The 26,212-nt window shown below is 34.6% G+C and overlaps 1 protein-coding gene and 3 long non-coding RNA genes across 5 annotated transcripts; all 4 read left to right on the forward strand.

The window, feature by feature from the left end:
- Window positions 1-4,080: 4,080 nt before the first annotated feature.
- Window positions 4,081-7,491, forward strand: LOC110383827 (uncharacterized). Its single transcript, XR_007510412.2, has 2 exons — window positions 4,081-4,753; window positions 6,424-7,491. It is a non-coding gene; the product is annotated as an uncharacterized LOC110383827 (long non-coding RNA).
- A 3,844-nt stretch (window positions 7,492-11,335) lies between these two features.
- Window positions 11,336-12,122, forward strand: LOC135119305 (uncharacterized). The gene is made up of 2 exons (XR_010278154.1): window positions 11,336-11,759; window positions 11,840-12,122. It is a non-coding gene; the product is annotated as an uncharacterized LOC135119305 (long non-coding RNA).
- A 658-nt stretch (window positions 12,123-12,780) lies between these two features.
- LOC110383795 (uncharacterized) lies at window positions 12,781-15,681 on the forward strand. Its single transcript, XR_010278196.1, has 4 exons — window positions 12,781-12,830; window positions 13,154-13,207; window positions 13,822-13,938; window positions 15,542-15,681. It is a non-coding gene; the product is annotated as an uncharacterized LOC110383795 (long non-coding RNA).
- Window positions 15,682-17,027: 1,346 nt separating this feature from the next.
- LOC110383824 (uncharacterized) lies at window positions 17,028-20,220 on the forward strand. Of its 2 annotated transcripts, none has more exons than XM_021344735.3 (4): window positions 17,028-17,341; window positions 18,150-18,426; window positions 18,856-19,243; window positions 19,724-20,220. In XM_021344735.3, exons 1-4 carry the CDS (start codon window positions 17,069-17,071, stop codon window positions 19,734-19,736), a joined length of 951 nt encoding a protein of 316 aa, XP_021200410.2. In that variant the 5' UTR covers window positions 17,028-17,068; the 3' UTR covers window positions 19,737-20,220. The 2 variants fall into 2 exon arrangements, with proteins under 2 accessions (XP_021200410.2, XP_021200411.2); XM_021344736.3 differs by having other exon boundaries at window positions 18,150-18,222.
- Window positions 20,221-26,212: the final 5,992 nt, after the last annotated feature.

Here is a 26,212-nt window from a genome sequence, read left to right on the forward strand (position 1 = left end):
CATACAGACATATTTTGGTAGTTTCACTTGGAAAGATTGAAGTACGTTTTGATTTGATGGAAAAATGGCACATCATACTTTTTGGTAAATATGTATTTACTTACAGACCACTAACTAAACGCCTATTGTATGGGAGGCCATAGATTCTCACTTTGTATCGCCTAGTAATCTTTTGGAGCAGTGATTCTCGGCTGTGTACCAGTTCAATAAAAAGAAAAAAAAACATCAGGCGCTCACAATGTACCTACACTGGAACTGAAATCTAATGGTATAGTTTCATGATTTCAATTCCAGTGTAGGTACATTGTGAGTACCTATGTGATGGTCTATTGAGAAACAGTGTTTCAAATATTGAGACGCTGTTCAACGTGTTATAGAAGAAACCGTCAAAATATCTAAGTTTGTGAGTTAAAAATTGAGAGGCGGGATGCGAGTTCCAAAAGTGCAAACCAACAAGTTTTGCTTGATAGATTCATACGGCTGTTCAAAATGTTAGCTTTTCTTTGTACCTACTTCTAAACTGTTCTCAGTAAACAACGAATGACCTTTTAGAACAAGATAACACCCCGATATCAGTGTTGACAGTTGCACTTCCCAGCGATACTGAAAATAATTAATAATGTAAATAAAAAGACTACTGTAGCGACCACAATACTTACAACGCTTTATCAACATGAAGTTTTCACTGCTCGCGTTATTTCTGTTTCAAATATTAATAGTTGTAGTTTACAGCAAAAAAATACATTTAAAAGAGAGTTTAAATAGCGAAGTACAACCTAACAATAATACATTAGTTTACGATCTGATATCGGCGTCTCGAATGCAACGATATTATAAAGGAGCAATAGAAAAATAAATAAGGTAAGCCTTCAAATATTTTTGTATTTAGGTAACATTATTTTTAGTTATTTTAAAAGTGTTTTAAATTCTACTTCTGCCGGCGGTTTCCCGCTTCCCGTAAAAAATGATTAATCTTTTTCATAAAAAGTTTCATATATAGCTTTCCTCGTTAAATAGGCTATGTACTAAGTAACAATTGGAATTTATATTATTTCAAATCCGACTAGTAGTTCTTATGATAAGAGCGTTCAACCAGCCAGACTGACACATCAGCTTAATACCATTAGTACCTGATATATAAGCGCCTACACTATTTATACGTATAATAATCTTCTAAAATAAAGGAGTTGCGCGAATATAATGTTCAGGCTAATATAATGGAAATGAAATAATAACAAAATAGAATAAATAATTCTGTGGCTACTGGGATGAAGATAAACCTTTGCTCTTCAAACTGAACACCTGAAAACCTGGATGTGTGTTGCCCTCAGAAAACGTAGTTTATCCTTTCGTATAAAAGTAAATGACAGTCGCTGATTCTTTCTTTTTCATCAAGCTACGTAGGTACCTTGTTGGTAATTTTAACAATTTTAGGTAATATTTAATCGGGATACATCGGGTTAGACTGGAAGCTGATCCCAACATAGTAGGGAAAAGGCTCGGAAGATGAGATGCTCGGATGATGAGATTAATCGGAATATTGTTTGCCATTTATTTGGCTTTAATAACATTCCACATCTCATTCATTTATTCCCTCTTGGGTTATAGGTACCTACTGTTAAAAAGTCACAGATTTCAGGCGCTTCCAGCTCGGTTTAGATACTTAGGTAACTAAGTAGGTACTCACATGTCATATGGACCTCGAGGTCCATATAAAAATTGAACAACGGCTAGTCGACTAGTCGCTGTTCAATTTTCAATCTGAATATTTGATAAAGTTTTATTTATCGTTTTATTTTTCTCACTTTTTTAATCTTACAAAGAAATAATAACTGGTTGAAGAAGTAGCTGAACTGTCGACTTTAAGAATCGCAAAACCAGTTCTACCTGCCTTGGCTAAAAATACCTTAAACACAAACTGTTTATTTCATCTCCTTTTTAGTAGATACAAATAGGTATACCTACGGTGTGTAAAAGTTACCAAAATTGTTACATAAGTTCAAAGATATATTTACTTATCCTTGCTACCTTTTTGAACAACTGAAATATGATCGTTTAAATCGCTTGGAAAAAGGTGTAAAAAGGCTGTATAGTATACATTTAATTATATTTGAAATCATTAAAATAACAAGCTAGTAACCATGTATATTAAGAAAAAAATTATCATACATAACCTAAACAATTCAGTTTGCAATTTCAGAGCCTACTAGCAATCGCTTAAAATAGCCATTTCATATTCTATTCAGTGACCATCCAAACAGTTACAAGGAATTTCCGACTGATATTGAATTGGATTTGTCACGAACAGCAACATAAAACAATGCATATAATTTGAGTATCGACAATAAAACCCGTCAATGCTTACGCCTTAAAATTTGGTTACCGATGACTCAGATATTTGGTTCTGCTACAAACTACTGATTATAAATGATCCTTAAAATTGAATCTCGTAGAGTGCATACTAATAGGCAGCATGAGTGTGTCGTTCACAATCACATTAAATCCTATCGCATATACTTTATGATACTTATTCTATGGCGAATTGTAAAAAAAATGACCTAATCCATTCAGTGGTAGCAGAGATAAAGTTAGGAGTAAGTATCGAATGTTTTGATCAGTTGACAGCTTTCAGTTTTCAAGGGAGAATTTCAGTTGTTTGTAATGACTGACTTTTATATGGTGTTCTAATTTTCGCACATTCTATTCACTTTGAAAAAATCATTTTTTTTTTTACGTATTTTTCTTTTTTTCTTTATGTTAATCGACATATATTAACGCATTTAATTTAATGATTGTGATTGTGAACGACACACCCGATATACATAGTACATACTATAAATGTCCTCCCTTCTGTATGTTCTAAAACAGTTCTCAACTGTTCGAATTTATATTTATATGCGTTTTTCGCCAATAGATTTATCTATATACTTCTATTCCATCTATGTAATAGAATGAAGAGATTTTTTGTTTGTTTGTTTTTACATTAAAGGGTAAAAACATTCTGATCCGATTAGATATTGAAAGCTACACTCTTCCTGAGTAACGTAGGCAATATTTTTATACCGGTAAGTACAGTTATACCCACGGGACGCGAGTGAACAGTTAGTTAGGTACCTACGTAGTTAGGCCGAATGCTCTAAGCTGATCTTATGAACTTTACAGTATCTTATGATCTTATGACATAAAGCGAGAGATATCACATTAAACAGAATAACATTTTTTAAATAACGATAAAATTTTACATTAGTTGGACATTACATTTCAATGGGTTTACTTGTGTTTTAATAAAAATGAAGATACAGTTGTTAATTTTTTCACTGAGCATATTGCTCTTACTCTCAGAAGTAAAGCTGGATGTGATAGAAACGACCACACTGCGCTCTTCTACAATACTTGGAATTCTTCAGGATTTTGGCAACAATCAAAAACACTATGGCAATGATCATGTGTATGGCAGTATTTATGGGGATGAAAAAGTTAACTATAACAGTAATTTTAAGTATGCTATTGTTAACTATGGCAGTAGTTATTGGCGTGACAGTTGGATGTACAATCAGGTTGAAATAGTATCTATACCATTGAGTGGCATGATAATACCATACAAAAGTATACCGCGTGGGTAAGTGCGATTTTTTTACTACTTAGCACTAACAGCGATTATGATTATTTATTTTCTATATAAGTAAATATAGGATAGTGTTTTTCATTATTTTGTTATTTTATGGGATCGTAGAAGAGCGGAATTTAAGTACCTACTTAGGTAGGTATCAGAATGAAACTTTGGCTAAGTCCTTGTGTAGGAAGTAGTTCCCTCGGGATGTGGCTGAAACCGCGGGTGAATGCTAGTTTTCTCATTGGTCTTCTTATCACTCAGTGATAAGCTGTAGGTAAGACATAATAATTATCGTCATTCAGTGCTACATGGGCAGTTGCATTTAATAGTGAGACAGTTAATTATATACTTATATTAAAATAACAACTACTTCGTTACGCAATTCATCATAGATAATATATTGGATTACAAGCAATTTAAAGATGCGTTTTGAGGACCATCTTCAACATACAAGGTACTGATTATTCATTCAACCACGAAGTTTGTCATTGAACTATTTGCGTATTCAAATACAAATTATGTGTAAATACACTGTGTAGGAATTTAATTTATTAACTAGGTACGTTAATCTTTGCTTACTTCAACTTGACTTTATATTTGTTCCGCAAGTTCTATTTTTAAATATCCATTAAAATCATTATTCTGTATACTTACGTGCCAGTTTGAAGTGACAATAAGCTCATCTTCCGCAGAATATGTAGTGTACGTCACCACAGTCGATCTTGTTTCAGGGTGAGCAACTCTTACTTAAGAATTTATGCTAATAAAACACTTCAGTAAAATGCTAAAATATCCATTAACGACATCACACGCGACATCCAGTCCAGTTTTGACAGTCAACCAGTTCGTGTTAGCTTACTTAAATCAAACAAAATGTATAAGAATTATTTAATTATATTAGTTTTAGCAGTTCTGATTAATTTCGGAAATTGTTGGCAAGTGTTTCCGTTGCCCGATGCGCCGGCGCCGGTTAAACCCGTAGATTTTGTGAAGGCAACTCCGGTGTTGCCGAAAACTCCAGTAGTTAGTCCAACAAATGAATATACTCCAAATAAACTTAATGTTCGACCAACGAGTGTCAATGCCGTGCTATCTAAGCAAAATGTCAGCGTACCAGCAACGGATCTGCTCCCACCGAAGGTACTTTAACTTTAAACATAAAACTATAAACTTATTTGACCAACTAACCAGACTTAACCAGTGACATTACTGCATTGCACATTACTTAATGTCAGACGTTTTGTGGCAACTTATATTGAAGTGAACCGAACATGGCATAGTTCTCCTTAGTTAAGGGCCACATTTTCCTCGAATGCGGTGAAATGGTGGGACGTTATTATAATAGAGAAAAACAAAAGAATAGAGAATACAATGAAATACCATAATATTACCAAGGAGTTCCATACCTTCTGGCCTGATTTTTCCCATAGTTGAATTTTTTAATCCATCTTTACCAAAACTATACTAAGTGATATCAATCATGCTTTAAATGTGTAGCACAAAATCAGGTTTCCAAGGTCATCAAGGATTTAATGAATATTGAGCTGATTTATTTCTGCTGATTTAAAAAATCATAATGGAACTTTAGGTATATCGAGAAGGCGCGAGAATTACTTCACCAGTTTTTAGCATTTTTAATGAAATAACCTTGAAACAATACTGTTAGATTGGCAACTTTGACACTAGATATTTCTTTAGTATTTAAATAAGACTTCATTAATAAAAAAACAGCCAAGTGCGAGTTGGACTCGTGCTCGAAGGGTTCCGTACCAGTATTTGTAAAACGGACAAAAAAAATCACGTTTGTTGTATGGGAGCCCCTCAAAATATTTATTTAATTCTGATTTTCATTCTGATGTATTTGTTGTTATAGCGGCAACAAAAAAAACGTCTGTGAAAATTTCAGCTCTCTAACTATCACGGTTCATGAGATAGAGCCTGGTGACAGACGGACGGACGGACAGAGGAGCGAAAACAATAGGGTCCAGTTTTACCCTTTGGGTACGGAACCCTAAAAATCATGTCTTCATTTCAGATGTTGATGAAACATGTACGTAACCATATTAATAATGAGATGTTTCAAATCTCAGAACGGCATCTTGCACAACTGATGTTATTCATAAATGCATTTAAATGCATCACTTGCTATCATCTGGTCTACATAGTTTCCGTATAAGTTTGTTTTGCTCGTTTTCAAGAAATGCTCTTTGATACATATAGTCTAACTATAAGTACAGTGAAGTTGTGTAAAATATTCGCAATGACTCATAAAGTCTCATAGGGTTGCCACGACAAAAAGGTTTTCAGTGATCATATCATTTTACCAGTTTGTGCTCTATAGAAAACATAGATCGTGGCTGAGCCCAGGATAATGTTTCGGAACCTCGGGACTTTTCGAAAGTTTCGGAACTTATTTAAAGAATCCGTTGTAGAGAACCAATCACAATACTTATACTTATATTGGGCTATTGTAAGGCGGGCTGGAGGGGCTCAGTTAATTAACACCTACACAATACTGGCAGTTGATACAGCTCTCGTTTAGATTACGCGCATAATACAAACTTTAAGCTAGCCGATAGCTGGTTTGGGCTTATAAATCTATATGAAGATGACTAAAAACTTTAATTGAATCACGATTTTCTTAAAAAAACATTTTATTATATAACCACCGTGCTCGTCGGTCAGTCGGTCGACTATTTAGTCTAAAGTATGTGCGTAGGCCTAGGATACTGGTGACACAGCGTGAACCAGCTAGTAAACCTGAAAAGTGCAAACCTTTTTTACTGACTTGTATCTTTTCTTATTTCCAGATGAACTACGTCACCTACGAGCAGAAATAAACCACACATCAACTATAATGACTGAAAAAATTCATGGAATGTTCAACTATACCTACTCTGCCTAGCATGCCAGTACAGTGAAAACGAAAATATTCGCTCATAACTAGTTTGCGTTCCAAACTATGCAATGGAATGCATGTCAATAATTTTTTGGATTTTTGTTTGTTCGTTTGTCGGCTCGTTTGTCTGTCTGTGTGCCTGTCTATGGACGCACCACTTGAAAAGTAATGGATAGATTTACCTAGTTAATATTGACTTGTTGTTACATTATAGTTAGGATAATTTCGACCATGATCAGGTTAACTGGATGAGGTTAACACCATAAACAATATAATATAGGTAGGTACCTAAATAATAATGTACAAAAATATATAAGTAAGAAAAAATAATGTAAAGGTTGTGAGAGTTGGTTTTACAGCGCTTTCACACTAGTGGATTTTCCGCCCGCTTTTTTGTGATTTGGGCATTTAAGTTGTGCTGGGTATAGTGGGTATACGCGTCAACAAACAACTGACCACTGGATGCTGGTTCAAACCTGTTACCTCGAGACCAAGCAAAAGTCGTACGCGAAAAATTGAGAAAATCCGCTAGTGTGAAGAAGAAACAGTTAGTTTTGTGAAGACGGCAACTTATATGACTTTTGTGATATGAGGCACATGTCAAAAACCTATGATCGGAAGATCGCATTATTTTACTCCTTTTCTGTACTGTAACTCGACGAATCGAATTAGCTTTTTCAGAAAAACTGATATTTTAGAAATAGATCCCTAAACACCTTTTTATTGACTTCAGTTTTGTTACATTTCTTCTCAATTTTTATATTTGAAAGAATCTGTATTTATTTCTGTGGAATCCCAGACAACTAATTTACATAGTAATTAATTTTTTTACCATTAAACTGGGGAATCCCCTTGTACTTCAAAAAATTCAAGAATCATGGTCGAGTCAAATGCAAAAAAAAAACATATTTCTCAACAATTGTATGTTTATCTGTATCTGTTAGTTTAAATTAAATGTTATGAAGTTGTGTACATGTTATTATTGGTTTGATTTCACAGGGTTGTCGCGTGTATTTATTATATCTTAATAAATACGATTATGAGTTTGTTTGTAAACAATATGATAATTAATAATATAAGTTTGTTGGTGAACTAAGTATCATCTAATCGGTCTCCATTTTTTTTTAAATGGATTCCATATCCATATATCGATGTTTATAGATTTAATAGACACTCCTTCTAAAAACATCTGTGGGTGGAAATCACTAAATATTTTATGTAATACATTTTTTGCTTTAATTTACCAAAATTAACTGGACCGCTTATGTTCAGCCTAATATTGAAATAGTGAAACATACAGATAACAAACTTTTACTATACATAGATATAGAGTTCATTTAGATTATCAAAATAATTAACGCTACGGGATAATTAGCTAGGTTAACTAGGATGTAAGATAATTTACTCGTTATCTATTTGTCACCCTGATCATGCAAGCACTCATACCTACTTATGTACATCAGTAAACGTCATTTTATCATCATTCAAATAGTGATGTACACACTGTTATTAAATGACTAATCTGATTTGCGTTCTAGTCTATAATATAAAAATGAATCGCAAAATGTGTTGGTAAGCGCATAACTCAACAACGCCTGGACCAATTTGGCTAATTCTTTTTTTGTTGTGTTTGTTATTGTCAGGAGAAGGTTCTTATGAAAAAAAAAATAGGGTAAAGTAGAGAAGTCAGTTGACGGGAGCGAAGCCGCGGGCAAAAGCTAGTTATGAATAAAATTAAATTGAAGTAGCGACTATGTGCTCGTTAAAATATAGTTAGATATTTTTATAAGAGGTGAATGATGATCTGTGTAAGTAACTTTTACACTAATTATGTAGGTACTTATAGTATTTGAAAAATCAACTGAAATAGAGCCTTATTATATAGGCCCTCTATTAAGAAATAATAATACTTACTTTGGATAGATACTTGACACTATTATTGAGGAGGGTTTTTTTATAAATAAGAGACAAGTTCTCAGCTTTAACATAGCATTACTTAAACTAGTACAAACATCACTACTTCATACACATAGCTATAGGTATTTTACAATAACAAAACTTAACAACAACATAAAAAGCTAAACCCTATAAATACGACCGCTCGAATTATTAAAAATACATTAGTGTTCATATCTTTGTGACAAAACATGTTAGTGATGCAGTGGCTTGTAATACTATCGATACTTTTAATCGATTATAATGTGGCTAAAGAAACTGCGACGTACCAAGTTTCCGATGTCGATTTAATCGATTTGATTCGTGGTTATAAGACGAAGGAAGGTGGATTGAGGCTCACGAAAGTGGAGGGGGATGTGGCCAGCCTGCCCGATGGGATATACTTCAAGCCTGAGGACGAAGCTTTGACCGGAGATTCTAAGTATTTGAATTATAATGTAAGGAAATGTTGTGTTTTATAAAATCTATACTTATTAAATATTGTAGAGTTCTATTTTTGTTTGAATGCGCTAGTTGCAGGAACTACTGGACCGATTTGGAAAAGGATATCAGAGTTTGATTAAGGTGCAGAATTAGGATAGTCCATTTATCGAGAAAATTAGGGTTAGTAGTCAATTCGCAAGAATTTAAAAACTTGTGCCAGTTTGCCAAAGTGCCAATCGTGTTTTTTTTTATCTAGACAACTCGCAAAAATGCAATTGTAAAGTGGGTGAATAGAACCCTCCAAAATTGTTTTTATATTTTTTTATAAAAAATAAATAAAAGTTCTTTTAAATCTTTTAAATGAAATACCTTTGTAAGAAATTAGTTACAAAATAAATTAGTATTGTAGTAGTTAAAATCGTTAATTTGGTTTTTATCAGAAAATATCTAGTTTTTTAGAATGTGTTTTTCTAATTTTATGGAAACTTTTGATCGGTATATAGAAAATGTGGCCCCACTATTAATAACATTGGAAAAGGTCAAATGCCATGAGCGCAAAAAAACTTAAACAGGTATCACTATCATCACTTTATGAAGTGATAAACGTATTATCAATAATAACATATTATTAGATACACAGACTCCTCCTCCGCATCTGTATATCTGTCTGTCTGGGTCTGGGTTAATGAGAGTTTCACCAAAAAATAATTCGTGCAAGGCGCTTGCATAATTAACAACCGTGCACTTTTCTTTTATAAATCCACATTACACAGTATAGAATAATAAATAAAAAAAATTGGTTAATATCTAAGTTCAGTTAAGTAATGTATTGTTTTTAACAAGCTCTTGTTTATAACTTTACGTTTTCAGGGTCAATACAAGAAGACAAGTTCGGACAAAAAACTGGCGATCACGGAGAGCAATTAGCTGTTTCGATCCATCTAGATGTACCTACCAAACAAGAAAAATATAAACCAAAATACATTTTATGAAACATTGAGCATTTTTTATTTCTCACCCGAATCTAGACAGATTTCATCATGTCCCGAGCCTTTTCCCAACTTTTATTTTTATTAATGACGAGTAAATAGGTATGTACACACTATATGTATATACAAACTTGAACTACTTTCTTTATACAAAACTAAAAACTATGTTTTTCTCAACTATGTTGGGGTCAGCTTTCAATCTAGCAGGAGCAGCTGAGTACTAGTGCTTTACAAGGAGCGACTGCCTATCTGACCTCCTCAACCCAGTTACCAGGGCAACCCAATTCCCTACCCCTATTATACCCTTCGTAAGACTGGTTGTGAAACTTACCTGGCTTCTGACTACCCGTAACGACTGCCAAAGATGCTCAATGACAGCCGAATCAAAACGGATGTAAAAGGTCAAGCAATTTTACGAAATATTTTTAACAATTTTTATTCTGGATTTTTTTTAAAGCTTTTGTTGAGCAGGAAGTTAAATCACATCATTCTCTTAAACTACGTTGTCTGTCTTTATGTGTCCTTAAGAGTAAGTGCACACTACGAACTAAATAGTCGGCCGATAGTTGACCCGAAAGTTGACAAAAAAAAATTAAGAGAATAATAATCCCAAAAAAAGTTTTGAGTCGGTCTGATACCAGCTAAATACCTACTATTTATAATGTGCGTACTAAACTCATCTTCATACTGATTTATGCGTCCAAACAAACTATCGGCCGACTAAAAGTTTTCAGTGTGTGAGTACTCTAAAGATGTGTGCAGACAGCACAAAAAGCGATGCGATGAGCTCATTGACCAGTACATGCATCGTTAATATTACAATCTGTCTGGAAATCTTATATTCATGATATACAATTATGAATAAATAGTAGGTACGCGCACTGTATGATTTTGAAGTACGTCTTGACTCTCGTAACATCTTTTAAGAGCCGTTTTAAGAACTACGAAGAAAAACAAAAACGAAATTTTGGTAAATTTTGGTCTTAACTTTATCTCTGAAGGATTTTGGCTATTATTTCTGCATTACGGAGGGAAACAACCAAATGGAAAACAACTTCACGAATGCGCAAGGAGAGCTACATTGCGAGAAGAGTGACGACGGATTGTGAAGCTTGCTACCACCTCTGATATGACGACCACGACCACTCTGCCAAGAGTGTGACGACAAAGAAGAAAAATAACCAAAGATAGAATGCACCTCTACATGCTCCCAGTTAGTATGCACCCCTTGGCAATATTTATATACGGATTTTAAGGAAGGATAGACATCACAAGCTGAATAGAAAAAGCAGAATTATTTAAGGAAATTACTTAAAGAATCTATTTGAATAAACTATTAAATTAGGAATCTTTGTAAACTGGTGGTGTACTATGTATTTTTTATTACGAAGTTAGTAACCAAACACATATCACACTTATTTTTCCTCACCTTGTTTGTCTACTAAGTGCAATTAATCAAACAAGATATTGTCTGCAAGTAAACGCATTTATCTTGCCGTGACTAAACAAGAATGGTACATGTATAACTCCGGTGTCCATCATTTCTAAAATCGTGATGTTATTGAACAAGGATCCTATATAAAGCTCTTATAAAACACTTTGTACACATTTATATTCGTACACGATGAGATTTACTCGTATATCGACTGTTATAGCCATTTTACTACATATTTGTATTACAAAAAGTGAAGTAAATAATGATGGTAGGGTTGTATTAGTGTCTCCTGTTCTCGCTCCCTATAGAAGTGGAAAAGCTCAAACAAATGAAACGGCCAAAGATTTTCCTATACTAACATTACTGGCCACCGACGGAAAAACAAAAGACAACGAAACAGAATTGAATACAAACTCCACGATTCAGCAACCTATTTACGTGCAAGTAAGTTTACTATTTATTTTACTTGATTATGTTAGCAAAAAATACCCACCTTTATTGTTTTTTTTTTTTTGTTTTTCTAGAAACTTAAAGACAACGCACCGCTTTTGAGGCGTCGTAGGAAAATAAGCAGGATCTACTTCGTACACAGATACTAATATTACTTCTATGAATACAAAAAAAGACAAGAAAAACTTGAACATCGAGAATCGATCAGCATTATTGCCGGAACGAATTGTTTTGATCGAATCCTTCTTGAAATAGGAGGAAATAAACAATGTGATTGAACATAAAGACACACGAGCATAATTCTTCATACACACATTTAAACATTTTATACCTTGTTAATAAAAATAATTAATTAATTATTTATAATTAATAAAAATCGTAAAGTTGTAATTGCTTGGTAATTAATACATAACTACAAATAAAACTATTTTGTCTTTACCAAAGGTATTTCATCAATATGGCAATAAGAAAACACGCGTACAAAATCAAACAAAACATAGTATATTTTAATAATTATGTTTAATAAAATAACATAAAAAATCTTGGTGTTTTTATTTCAATGACGTCTTAAAAACTTCCAATGTTTTTCCATGATACTCTGGCTGTTACATGTGTTAAATGCGTAACAAGAAAAATGCAGTACATAATTATTTTTTAGATACCATCAACAGTTGACAATATATAAAAGGACAATTTTCTTTCCACCTGGTAGTACTCATATGAAAAAAATACAGTGAATATACTGCTCAATTTTGTTTCAAATATGGCGTCTAAATATTTTGGATCAATTTTTACATTAATACTAGTTTGTGATTTTGTTCATAGTTTTCCCAGTGTCCGACAAAAGAGAGTACTTTTCAGTTATGAACAGGTAAACTGGATAATATGTTCTTATGTGTAACAAAATCAAATCAAACAGTAATTGATATTTTTTGTTTTGGACCCTAAATGTTTTTGTAATGTTGATATCCAGTTAATAAAAACATTTGAGCATTCTTGAAAAATTACCTATACTTTTGCATACAGGTTCGCATAGCCGGTTGAAACGTCAGTCTCCTATATTAGGTAAATATGTATTTTTATTTAAGAACAAAATATCACCTTATTATTATGCAATAGATAGAATTACGTCGGCGTACTTTTCTAGTTTCATTTTTATTATTTTTAAAACAGGTTTACTGTTTCTTTAGATAAAATATTATGGTATTTTTAAAAAGATGAAGTCTTAGCCCAAAATTCGGTGCATTTATTACCCAGAATAATATTACTTTACATCTAATTTATGCATCTGCTTTAATGAAACTGCATAGAAAATAAAATAAATTAAGTATGTTTTGTCTTAATTAAAGCGATGTTTCTTAATTACTACAATTGTTTTGAAATTACAGGTTACAAGAATTATATGCAAACTCCGGCTCAACCTAGCGTTATAGTCAATGGAGGTAAGTCAAAATGTATCATAACATGAGAAAATCCAAAAAAAGAACTTAAAAATAACTATGCCATATTAACTAAATGTCTACCTAATGGTGAAGAACAAAGTGAACGAAGATAGTATGTTCTAAAGTTAGGAGTCTGGTAAATCCGTGTGATAAAACATGTTCAAGATGTTGAAAGGTCGTGAGAACAATAACTTAATTGTTAGTATTGATCTTCACCTTAACCTTTGATTCTTTTCTGCATATAAACATGTCACAATTAATCTATTATACTCATACAGAGAACTGCATGCCAGTTGCATCTAATCATCTCTAAGATGATAAAAGTAAAAGAAAGAAAACTGTCTCTTTTTGAGATAGACCGGAGTTACGCAAGTTCTCCATAGAATTGTTCAAGTATGTTGATCAAAACCGCAACATTATTTGGTGCTCGTTCGTAGAAATAGGCTTGATATGTGGACTCTAAAACTGAAGAAATTTAACACAAGGAAAATGTAGTTTTGTAAAAATCAATTAGGCACTTTGTATCGTGTCATTGTTTTTTTGGGTTTCTGCTTTAAAATTATGTCAAGACACATTTCCCATTTTTAATACCTAATTTATTTTTACCTTTTCAGCTCCAAGTAATACCTATAAAGTGCCAGGATATTCGTATGGAGTTCCCAACACTTATGCAGCTCAAGGATCTTCTTATGGCGCCAATAGAGCACCCACTGTAGTGGTCAATATGCCAGGTAATAAGTCATTAAAAAGAAAAGAGGTTTTAACATTTTGTGATATAACACATAATCTATACTAATATTATAAAGATGAAAACTTTGTTTGTTTGTTTTTTGTTTGTAATGGATAAACTCAAAACGAATGGACCGATTTTAAATGTTCTTTCACCATTAGAAAGCCATATTATCTGCGAGTAACATATATTTTATCCCGGTGCGGGCAGTAGCTCCCACGGGACGCGGGTGAAACCGCGGGAAAACGGCTAGTGTGTCATATAAAAAAAATGCAGTTGGTACCTAAGTATGATACTAACGATGAATAGAACCATGTAGCTTCAACGATAACCGAACTATTTTCAGTTGTCAAATTGGCAATTTGACCAATAATGGGCGGAAAGTATACGGCTGGTTATATGGTTTGGTTATCGTTATAGTTAAATGGTGCAAGTATACTTGACATTTTGACTAAGCTTGATGAGTCAGTAGGGTAGGTACCTTTTTAGTTTGGGTAATTATCTTCTGACATTATAAATATTTTGCTGCAGACAGGCAGCTGGACAGTAGCTGTAAACAAAAATCAAAGAAGAAGAAAAAAATTCTCTTTTAATGGCGGAACGACAGGGGTACGCACTTTTCATTATAGCTTTTACAATTATTGCAAATAAACAATCCCATTGGAAATACATAATCCACCTATGGAAAAATTATCTATAGAAAATATGTTTTTTCTTATACCATGAACTCTTCAAGTGTGTCATAGGAATTCCCATACGAATAGCATTCGCATGGTGTACAAAGCCTTCTCATTTTTTATTGATAGTGTGTGGAATCCCATTATCTATTGGTTTTCATTTACAACTAAACATTATTATACTTACATCGATTATAGGTTTATAATACGTATTATGCATCTATTATCATGATACCAAGAAACTAGAAAGTGAGAAAACAGGTAAATTTACATTTTTCAAATAAATTGGATATCTTTACATACCTATAACAATAGCGTAGGGAAGTCAAAACTGAATATTGAATAACAATAATATATTTTTAAAGAATACTTGGTGCTTTTCATCTAACTTCTTCGAGTAAAAAAGCTATGATAACATATGAAGTATGTAATACACATAACATAATACACACCTATGTGTTTTCTATAAAAAACAAACAACAATGAAATCAAGCTTATTAATTATTATTTTTCTACTTACAGCGATGATATAATTATGCATTAAAATAGGAATTTCCATGACACTGTATAATTATAATTTTATCGCCATAAACTCGGGGATTTTTAAAATAATTTTAAGCAAACTATAAATATTCATAAGATATACTTAAAACAATTTGGCGTCCTTGGTAACAACGGCAGTTTTCAAGTAAATATTGATAACTAGTTACCGCCATTGGTTTCACCCGTGTTCCTTGGAAACTACTGCCCGCATCCAGATAAAAAATAGCCATAGCGTTCTATGATAAATGGGCTATTTAACACTGAAAGATTTATTCAAATCACTCAAAAAATTCCTGAGATTAGCGCGTTCAAACAAACTGTTTAGCTTTATAATATTAGCATAGATTAAATACAAGTTTAATATTTATTATTATTCTTTCACAGATGACAACTACATAACGCCCATTGCAAACAACCCGTATGTCTTACAATCAAGAAGATTATAGACTATATCGAGACAAAATCACAAAACGTAATAAAAGTTTACACTTGTTACTGAAAATAAAGCTCTATTTACATGAAAACTAGTTTCATTTTCCCTTGTGTAAACACAGAGGTCAGGTAATTTACCTTTTCCTTCATAATTGAATCTGTAGGCATAATTATGATTGAAGATGAGGTAGCTTAAAAAATGAATCATTAATACGTTTATTTTTGTTTACGTTTACTTCCTGCTCGTATTGTTTTTATGATCCTTTTACCAAATAAGTATGTTGGAGTCGGCTTCCAGTCTCACTGGATTCAGCTGAGAACTAGTGCTTTACAAGGAGCGACTGCCCTATCTGACCCCCTCAACCCAGTTACCCGGGCAACCCAATACCGCTTGGGTAGACTGGTGTCAGACTTACTGGCTTCTGACTACCCGTAACCCCAACATACAGGGAAAAAGGCTCGGAGGATGGATAGTAAATGGTGAAGAAAATGTATTAATTGAGGTATCATTATTTTGAAGTTAACTGATACTAAGAAAGCGCGAGTAATACAAGTAATTAGATAGAAATACCCCATTGTTTGTGTGTAATTTTTATTGGCTTAAGCATCATTTGTTACTTTGTATACTTGGAAGTTCTTAATAACTTCTTCTTGCCTTTCAAGCAACAATAATAAATTGTTTGTTTATTTAGCAGCTAGGTCGGACCCGCGGTCCTTGGGAAACTACTTCTTATTGTTAATCTGATATATAAGCCTGTACTACTGTAAGATTCATCAAAATCCAACTAGTAGTTTAAAAGTGAAACATGGATGCAAACGGGATACATCCTTACAAAGTTTTGTTTTTGATTTTCTGAGTTTGTTATACCTGAAGCTTTTTTCATAAAGTTTCTATAGATTTTTAGACACTTTTCCTGTTATTAATTCGCTTCATACTTAGTTTATAAATCCGACGTAATTTGAATTCGCAGCTCACGTCAATTTATTTTAATTATTCAAATCTTAAAACCAAAACTTGTTTGTAAACTGAACGTTTAAAATCTATGCCTTCGTATGTAACAAAAGAGCCATCTTCGTAATCTGCCACAAAAAAACCTTAAAGAACCTGTTCGCTGTTATTAAGTATGTATCCAAACACACACAGCGAAGCATCCGGTTTATGGGAATAACCAGCTTAATACGTGCATGGACTCTGCAAATTGGCAGGCGTGTAACATCACGTTTTTCTCGTCCAACCACAAGTACTTGCACTTTTTGTTTCGTATGTATCGAAATAACTGATACACAAACATGATATATTCGCATCATATTGGAAACAATCGTACTTATCCGTTTGTCAACGTCATCGTGGGAATCGAGCGTTCCGCGAAGTGATCCCTCAGACTGGCAGTTGTAGGCGGTCCATGACGTCGCAGCGGCCGCAGGAAAACCGCGTCATATAAATAGGTTTGCTTTGTTGGTCCTGCGTCAGTGATCGCGATGGGATACAGTAGTGTGGTAGTGAGCGTGCTGGCGCTTTCAGCGCTGGCGGCGGCTGTGCCGTCAATACGAGACAATTCTTTGGACGCTGGGGAGCGAGTGGTCCTCGTTTCGCCGGTTTTGGCCCCGCCCCGGGACTCTAGGACGCACGACACGACGAGGTCAAGGCAGTTCCCAATACTCGTACTCCTTGCTCAGGCAAACCCGCAGTATGCGCGACTGGAGCCCGAGGCTAAGTCCTTAAAAGGAAACCCGAAGCCTATTTACGTTCAGGTAATTATTGCTGAGTTCTTGTGTTGTTGCCATGAGAAGATCCAAAATATTTTTGGGTACAGTTTTATTTTTAAGAGCCCGAAAATAATTTACCAGTTTCGGAATAAGTTTGCAGGGTTTACAAACTCTTAAATCACTACTTTACAATAAAAACAAAGTTAATATCAATATCTATCTACTGAACAGATTTTCATGCGGTTTTCATGAAAATATATAATTCATATAGATGGTTCAAGCATACATGCATATCCAGGGCGCAACCAAAACGGGTGTGCTAGTAAAAAAACAAAAGAGAGGTAGGAACATGAAGAACTTGAACGTATTGAATGTCATCCCCTATAATTTTCAGTGCTAATTCATAATTACACCCAGTCACCGTTACGGTCAACAGCAGATGTCATGGACCCAAACGTGATCGTTAATGACTATCTATAGATACATGCCGTCCAGATAATACCAGACCACAACTATTCATTAACTGTCGTTAGACGACTTACTGCAATTTTCACTAAAACAAACCCTGTTTATGTGCTACATTCTACAAGACCTAGCTTGAAGTTGTCTGGACGTTTTCATACTAATTAAGATGATGCAAATTGATATAATAGTTATAAAACCAGAAGATACTGGTTCTTAAAATGCTCATATTACAAGTAGGTTATTAAGCTATTAAATAATAAACAGTCGACTAAACACGTTAGCAAACTTGTTTACATATTTATAAGTTCAAGTTTAAAATACCGACCGGCTTTTCTTGGTACCTACGCATACGTGAACACAATAATTGATTTTAATTGTTTGTTCGCAGAAACTTGAAGATCAAGAGCAGCCTGGAACATTGAACAGGCAGAAACGTCACTTGCTGAAGAAGAAACTCTTAGGTCTGGGAGGAGGAGGCATCTCCTTCGGTGGTGGAATTGACATCGGTGGTTTTGGCGGGGGTCATGGGGGTGGCTACGATGGGGGCTACGGAGGTGGCTACGGAGGGGGCTACGGAGGAGGCTACGGCGGTGGCCACGGGGGCTACGGTGGCGGCTACGAAGAACCATCCAAAACAATCATTGTTAAAGTGGTGAAAGAACAGGGTATGCACCGCACAGCTTTTTGCGCGCACTGTCTTGAGCTTTTAGAACGCTTTTTTGCGAAATAAATTAGGGAGCAAGAAACTTCAATTTTTTTTGGAATTAAGGCATGTTATTTAACCAGTTTTTCTGGAAATTCAGAAATAGATGTTTCCGTCATTCTCGAGTGTAGTCTACTTCATGTTCCAAATTCAACGATAAAAGTACCCGCAACAGTAGTGCTGCTTTTGCATATTGTATATTATCCATATGTATGTATATTATAATTAACGATGCTTCATACATGACCAGTACATGATCTAATAGTGCGTTGACTTTGCAATCTTAAATTATACGTTGTCAGTGATCCAACCAACAATCCTAAATTTTTGACTTACCAATAAGGCATTAACTTTTCTCAATATGTCATACTGATGTACATTTATGTTCCAGGTCATGGTGGCGGCCATCACCACGGTGGCGGCTATGACGGCGGTTACGGTGGTGGAAACGGAGGCTACGGAGGCGGCGGCGGCTACGGAGGTGGCGGCGGCGGTGGCTTCGGAGGCGGCTTCGGAGGTGGCTACGGAGGCGGTGGCGGCGGAGGCGGCGGCGGCGGCGGTGGCTACGGAGGCGGCGGCGGCTACGGCGGCAATGGCGGCGGCTATGGAGGCAATGGCGGTTACGGAGGCAACGGAGGTTACGGTGGAAATGGAGGAGGTTACGGTGGACATGGCGGATGCGGTGGTGGATGTGGAGGTCAAGGCGGCTATGGAGGTGGTACCGCCACAGCAACGGCTACCGCTACTGCCACGGCTACTGCTAATGCCGGTGGATATGGGTAAGGGAACTTTACTTTTTATAATTATAAATTCTCACTTAAAATTAGACTGGGTAAAACGATTAACGACTGTGAATATAATACTTTTTAAACCGCTAGGTTATGATCAAATGACATTGCCGAAAATATTACTATATGATCGACTTTGCTGTTATCAAAGAGGGCTAGTAAATGAATTTGTCCTGACACAGAGACAATGACTGACAAATTGAAGTCAGCGCACTGACTTCATGATATGTTCTTTTGAGACGTTTTTATTGAAAGACGTATGTAAGTATATTAGAGAAAAATTAAAGATCATTAAATATATTTACCTACCTATACTAGCAAAGCATACAAGACATTTTTCAAATCATGCCTATTTCCTTCGAAAATCTAAGCAATATAGATATGAACAGAAAATGTGATGATAGTTCTATAGCTGCCACTTTTTTATGAAACCTGTGCAAATTTTAAACATATTATTATTTTGTATTTCAGCAAGAAACGCTAACTTCGGAGTACTACCAACATGAAAAGCAGTAGTGTATCGAAGTGCAATGTACAAGCTGTGATTATACGGTGACCGGACGATATTCGCTACACACCAAATAGCTTTAATTACAACCTATTCTATATACATGTAATTATAGACAAGTTATTGAACAACAATTTACTTAATGTACTTGAGAAAATTCATTGTGAAATTACTAGTTTGTGAATCAATAGACCAACTTAACTTTGTTTTGACTTTCCTTTCTGAAAATTCTGTGAGAAGGTTTATTCAGGTGTAAATGTTTCGATATAGTCAAATGTTTTGTTATATTACTTTTTCACTATTACTTAAAGATGCCATAATATTAGGTAAGAGTCAAACTGTTGATTATCAGCTTCAAGTAATATGTTGTTAGGTATAACTTCTGCCAGAAAAACCTATTGTTACATGCATATACTTGTAATATTGATAAGTGATCGAAATACAGTTTTTTTTTTACTTATTTGTTTGTTTTATTTCACTTGAGTACATATACTACTACCTACATAGTATTACATACATACATACATACATAGTATTAGTATATAGAGGAACAATTGTTTTGTTTGTGTGTGTCCCTAAAGGCTTCGAAAGAACAGTACGTAGGTTATATTTGATCCGGGTGCGAGCAAGAGTTCTCAAGGGGTGTGGGTGAAACCGCGGGAAATGGCTAGTTAGCTCATATAGCTATATTTACTATTTTAGGCTTAAGGTCATGGGTTCAATCTTCAAATACCAACGTGAGAACGTTGTTTTCTTGTTTTTTTTTTGTAGTCGTGAATAAAAAACCTCGATGATTATACAATAATACAATGTAGACTATCATGAGCTAATTGTATTAATTTTTTGTTGAGTTAAACATGATTCGCTTTGATGACTTGATGAGTTACTTAGATACTTGTACATAGATATTTTTCCTGTTGAAATATAAGAAAACATACAAAAAACAGAGGAGCCTTTTATATTTAGCAAACACCAATATTATTAACTCCGCAGTAAACAAATATAAAATTAACACTATAAATTATATTTGACTTAAAATTAAAAGGTCATCGCAATTTTTCCTCAATAAGGTTATTAATATTCTAACGTCATTCTTATTCTTAGCTCAAACATAATTTTATATTTTTATAACAATTAATATTTATAGCCATAAACACAGAAAAAAACAATATAAGGTTTTACACAAAAAGGTTATATATAAAGTCGTGCTGACTTCATACAAAGGTCTGATGGGTTTTATATGACGTCATAATTTCAAGATGGCGGATAACTGATTGATCATCACTTCTCGTGACCATAAGGCTGGCTGGACTCCTTTGAAAAAACCAACGATAACAATATAGCGATCAATTACTTACATTGTTTTATTTTACCCATAGATATAGAATAGTAGATAGATCGGCAATCGAGTGATTTTTAATGTGGCCAAAATTTTAATACATCAGTCAGTGACTTTTCGTGTGTCTAGATATATCCTGCTTTCTTACACTTTAAAATCGGTATTTATGGTAAATTTTCATTGTGATAATTGAACATTAAAAAAGTTTTTTTAAACTATCGATTGTGTTTTTGTTTTTGCATTTTAGATAAATGAGCCTCAACAGTCAGCATGCCACAAGAGTGTCCGCTTTTTGGACTCATATAGTTATCTATCACGTATTGCCGATCTATCAAACAAATGGGATGCTAAATCTATGGTTTTATCTAATAAGAGGCGTTCACCCTGATCTCATCAATAATTACTACACCTGATACCTATTTACTACACAATATCATGATTCTCAGTAACATCGGTGCGAAGTAAACAAGAATGTGCGATTATTATTGTAAAAACCACAAAGTTGTAGGAAAATCCTGATGTTAAATAACTTGGAGCATAACTTGAAATGTTGAGAAATAACTTAAGCACGTGTAAGTTAGACAAAATACCTTTTGAAGGAAATTCTTTAGAAAAAACTTGTTCCATATTTTTGTGAGATTAGTAGGTATTTGTAGTGCACAATTTTATTTTTGGAAACCGTAGAAACATTTTTGTATCTCCCAAAAAGGAAAAACTAACATCAGATTTTCCAGAAAATGGCCAAATACGAATGAACTCTATTTTTTACGAGACCATTAAAAATAATTAAAATAACCAGTTAGATAGCTATTTCTTAATTTCTAAATACATTTACAAACTTGCTCTAAAGACTTTAATCACAGTAGAAATTGGTCATTTGTATTCAAAAAACAATTATGAGTTCATTGAACAGTCCTGATTGAGAGAGTTGCTATGGAGTTTCTCATGCTCCGTTTCTGTACGTACTTTCAAAGATTGTAAAAATCGCGTATTTATTTAATTACATAGTTTTATTTTAGTATTTACCTACTAATAATCTAGCTGAGTAACTAGGTACTGAATTAATATTTCTCTCCCGTCTAAACAGATTTTCCAGCCCCGGATCTTCATTTTTTTTTAGGCGGGGCAAAAACTGAAAAATGCCGCCCCGCCTATTTATGCTTTTTTCCACCAACGAAAGTCACTTTTTTGGTAGGTAAAGGACTTAAAAAAATGTGTCCAAATCATTGTAGGCTCAAACAGTTGGCCAGGTTTATGTTATGAAAGTCGAGACAGATTAATGTACACAAAAAGCTAATAAGTTTTAAAAAGCGCTATAAAGTAACAAGCAGTCGGAGGCGCAAACTTTTTTGTTTTTAGGACTCCATAAATTTTTTTTTTGCTATGTTTGATTTATAAAATGTAAGACAGCGTGGATTTGACCTATGAAGTCAACAAGGTAATCCTGGGCGTAGCCAGCTTTGGGCTCAGGGTGGGGCAGCAGTCAACCTATCCCCCGGGGGAGGGCGGGGGCCCTCCAATTTTTTGTATCTTGAGCCGTTAATATCAAACTTGTTAATCTCTTAATTTGAGAGGTTTATATTTTCAGGGACAGAAAATAAACAATCACACACAGGACAAGAGCCAAAAGCAAGGGCATATAGTTTCTAAATACGCGAGCGAAGCGAGCGCGAAATTTTTATCGTATTTAAACCAAATATTACGTAAAATTTAGCCCAAACGTACTTAACAATTTGTTTGTTGACAAATGCAAAAATGAGGGCATATAGTTTCTGAATACGTGAGCGAAGCGAGAGCGAAATTTTCATCGGACTTAAACCAAATATTACGTAAAATTTAGCCCAAACGTACTAAACTTTTTGTTTGTTGACAAATGCAAAAACAAGGGCATTCAGTTTCTGAATACGCGAGCGAAGCGAGCGTGAAATTTTTATCGGATTTAAACCAAATATTACGTAAAATTTAGCCCAAACGTACTTAACAATTTGTTTGTTGACAAATGCAAAAATGAGGGCATATAGTTTCTGAATACGCGAGCGAAGCGAGAGCGAAATTTTCATCGGACTTAAACCAAATATTACCTAAAATTTAGCCCAAACGTACTAAACTTTTTGTTTGTTGACAAATGCAAAAACAAGGGCATTCAGTTTCTGAATACGCGAGCGAAGCGAGCGTGAAATTTTTATCGGACTTAAACCAAATATTACGCAAAATTTAGCCCTAACCTAACTTTTTGTTTCTTGACAAACACAGAAATAGTATAGTTTCTGAATACGCGAGCGAAGCGAGCGCGAAATTTTAATTATTTTTTAACACTTAAAACCAAAAACTGCGTAAAATGTATGCAAGTGCCCCAGCTTGCCCTAGTGTGGCTACGCCCATGAAAGCAATGTCTGTGTAATATTGCGCGAGCGAAGCGAGCGCGAAATTTTTTGAGTCTACGACACAAAAGTATCTGATTAAGCAGGTACATTATACAAAGTCAAGCAACAAGTAGCCGCGAGCGTAGCGAGCCCGAACTCTTTTAAGTTATTTGTTTGAAGACTCACAAATTAAACAGGGAATTATGTACAAATAGAAAGAAACCGTGATTAGAGCGAGTGCCATTTGTGTTCCATGATTCGGTGCGTCAATAAAAATAATAAACCATCAGAAAAACAGTACACAAATGTCATTTAGCCGCGAGCGTAGCGAGCGAAATTTTTTTCACTTAGTTGGAGGATGTTAAAAGTGAAAAATAATCAAAATGATCAATTAAATAAAGCGAAAGCGACTTTTTTAGAGACTTTGCTTGTCAGTATCATGATACAATGGAACTTCCTTATGAAACGGGTGTAATTTCATCGAAATTTCCTGGTGGTGGGGCGCCCCGCGGCGCCCCTGAGACTGAGGCGCCCGGGTTATTCGCACACTCTGCCCCGTAGGTTAAGACGGCCCTGTAGGTAACTATTATGGTAATCTGTGAAGTAGGATTTAAAATCAGGCAGCCGCCTGATTTTGCCGCCCCCTGAATTTGCCGCCCGGGGCATGGGCCCCGGCTTGCCCCCCCCTAGATCCGGCGCTGAGATTTTCTAACACTATTTTCGTTTACCGAAAGTCAGTAAAGTAGATCCAGTGGATACCGCAGGACACTGCAGACGGGGTAGGCCCTGGAAGAGATGGTGTGACGACCTAGACGCTTACCATCGAGACTGTTGGCCAAAATACAGTAGTACTAGCCTGAATCGATTACTCAGAATTCGTAGCATTGCTTTATACCTAGGCTTTCTAGGCTATGATTCGGTACAATCAATCGGCAATGCTGGTCGCAATATAGGGTACATTTAATTTGGGATAGAAGAGGTTTAATTGTTTTTAGAAGCAACCTACTTATATATATATATATAGATGCTAACAGATACATATTACTAGCAGCTTCCTAACGCCTACTGAAAGTATGATAATTAAGCGCCTGCAACGTTAAGAATAGCTTATCTACGCTGTGGGATTAATAGTGATCGCTCGTTATAAACTTGTAGGCGTATCAGCTTAAAATTGATATGAAGTTCAAAATTACATTTTAGTCTTATAGGAGGACCTCAGCTGACAAAATATACAATACTGTTGTTGTTACCCTGTGGAACTGTTTGAGCTGAATATGCTTTTCGATTTCACAGCCAAGCAAGAACCAATGTTCTTGATGTAGCTAATCTTTGATAATTATACCTTAGGTACCTCTACTATATTACCTAAACTGCACTCGTATAAAGTCTTAAAGAGCTAGCTTAATTATTTCATACGAGTGCAATTGTATTTTGATGAAACCTAATTAAAAATTAATTATCAACAACATTTGAGGATAACATATAGGAAGTGGCGAAGGGTGGGCGTTTTGGGGGCTGTCTTATGTATTTTTATTTTTTGACGTTCGAAAAGTGCTGTTTTGCAGCCATGTTTGAATAAATGAGTTTTGATTTTAATTTTGATTTAACAAAATATTATACTCCTGTATACCATATTCTTTTCAAAAGATGTTAACTGTCTTTTTGTCTACAGTTCAACTGGCTAATTACGTTATCTCAACATTCTATAAATAACTCAGTACATGCGCATTTAAATATCATGCACGAACTCCATTCAGTCCAAGAATAACCGCGTTTTAATATCCATTATGTTTTCAAACAACAATAATTTAGTTCAATTATTATAATCGAGGAATATCAAAGTCAGCCGAAGGGTTATCGTCGGCCAACCTAGCCAATTAATTACATTCTACATTAAATGGTCAGGATTTTAATGTGATATTCTGAGAAGTTTCAATAAAATACAAAAGATAGTTGTGTAGTTCTTTGAATAAAATCGTTCCCTGGAATTGCGAAATAAATATAGCCCTGATTGCGCACGCAAGCTTCTCGCCTAAAGCTTAGGTTTTAAGTTCCTGCTTAGATGAGAGCACATACGTAAACAGGTTAAAAGCGTTTTCACATTTTTTATATTTAAAAATAGGTACCTGCTAAAAATAGTAACTATCAAAGCGGGAAGTTGTGGATACAGGTTGCTGAAGATCCACCAAATTGGCGCACCTCGGGGGAGCCCTTGGTTCAGCAGTGGACATCTTTCGGTTGACACGATGACGACGACCTGTATCACAGTATAAAATGAACAATATATTTTTTTTTTTGTTATGGCATCTCGCAGTTCAGTCTAGGAGGCCGTGTACTGCTTAACCGGACTATATGAACAATAACTTGTGTAGTCGGTACTTATATCACCTTCTGTCAGTCATAATGTAGTTGTTTCGTACCTATTTAAACATCACGGTTAAACGTGAACTAGGTACCTAATACTTAACAAATCAAAACCAGCTTCATAATACTTAGGTACGTGTGGTTTATTACTGGATATATAATTATGCTAATTTATGAGGATTCACGATCAATAACATTATATTAATAAATAATAAGAATAATGAAGAAAAAAACTAAATATTCGATATTTATCCAATCCATCAACATGTTAAACAATTTACAACCTAGGAAGATTTGAGCTTTTATTGTTTCCGTGAATCCAAATATCCTGATTTCTTAGGCGTTATATTATTTCATAGATTGAAGTTGAAGGATTACTTTTGAAA

The sequence above is a fragment of the Helicoverpa armigera genome, chromosome 3 (genome assembly GCF_030705265.1).
Source record: "Helicoverpa armigera isolate CAAS_96S chromosome 3, ASM3070526v1, whole genome shotgun sequence".
In the NCBI taxonomy this organism is placed as follows: domain Eukaryota; kingdom Metazoa; phylum Arthropoda; class Insecta; order Lepidoptera; family Noctuidae; genus Helicoverpa; species Helicoverpa armigera.

What these genes read in the sequence shown, in the direction of transcription:
- LOC110383824 (XM_021344735.3), top strand. Translation starts at nt 17,069, where the DNA reads ATGGGATACAGTAGTGTGGTAGTGAGCGTGCTGGCGCTTTCAGCGCTG. An exon ending in CGAAGCCTATTTACGTTCAG is followed by an intron (nt 17,342 to 18,149) that starts GTAATTATTGCT and finishes GTTTGTTCGCAG; the next exon opens with AAACTTGAAGATCAAGAGCA. An exon ending in TAAAGTGGTGAAAGAACAGG is followed by an intron (nt 18,427 to 18,855) that starts GTATGCACCGCA and finishes TTTATGTTCCAG; the next exon opens with GTCATGGTGGCGGCCATCAC.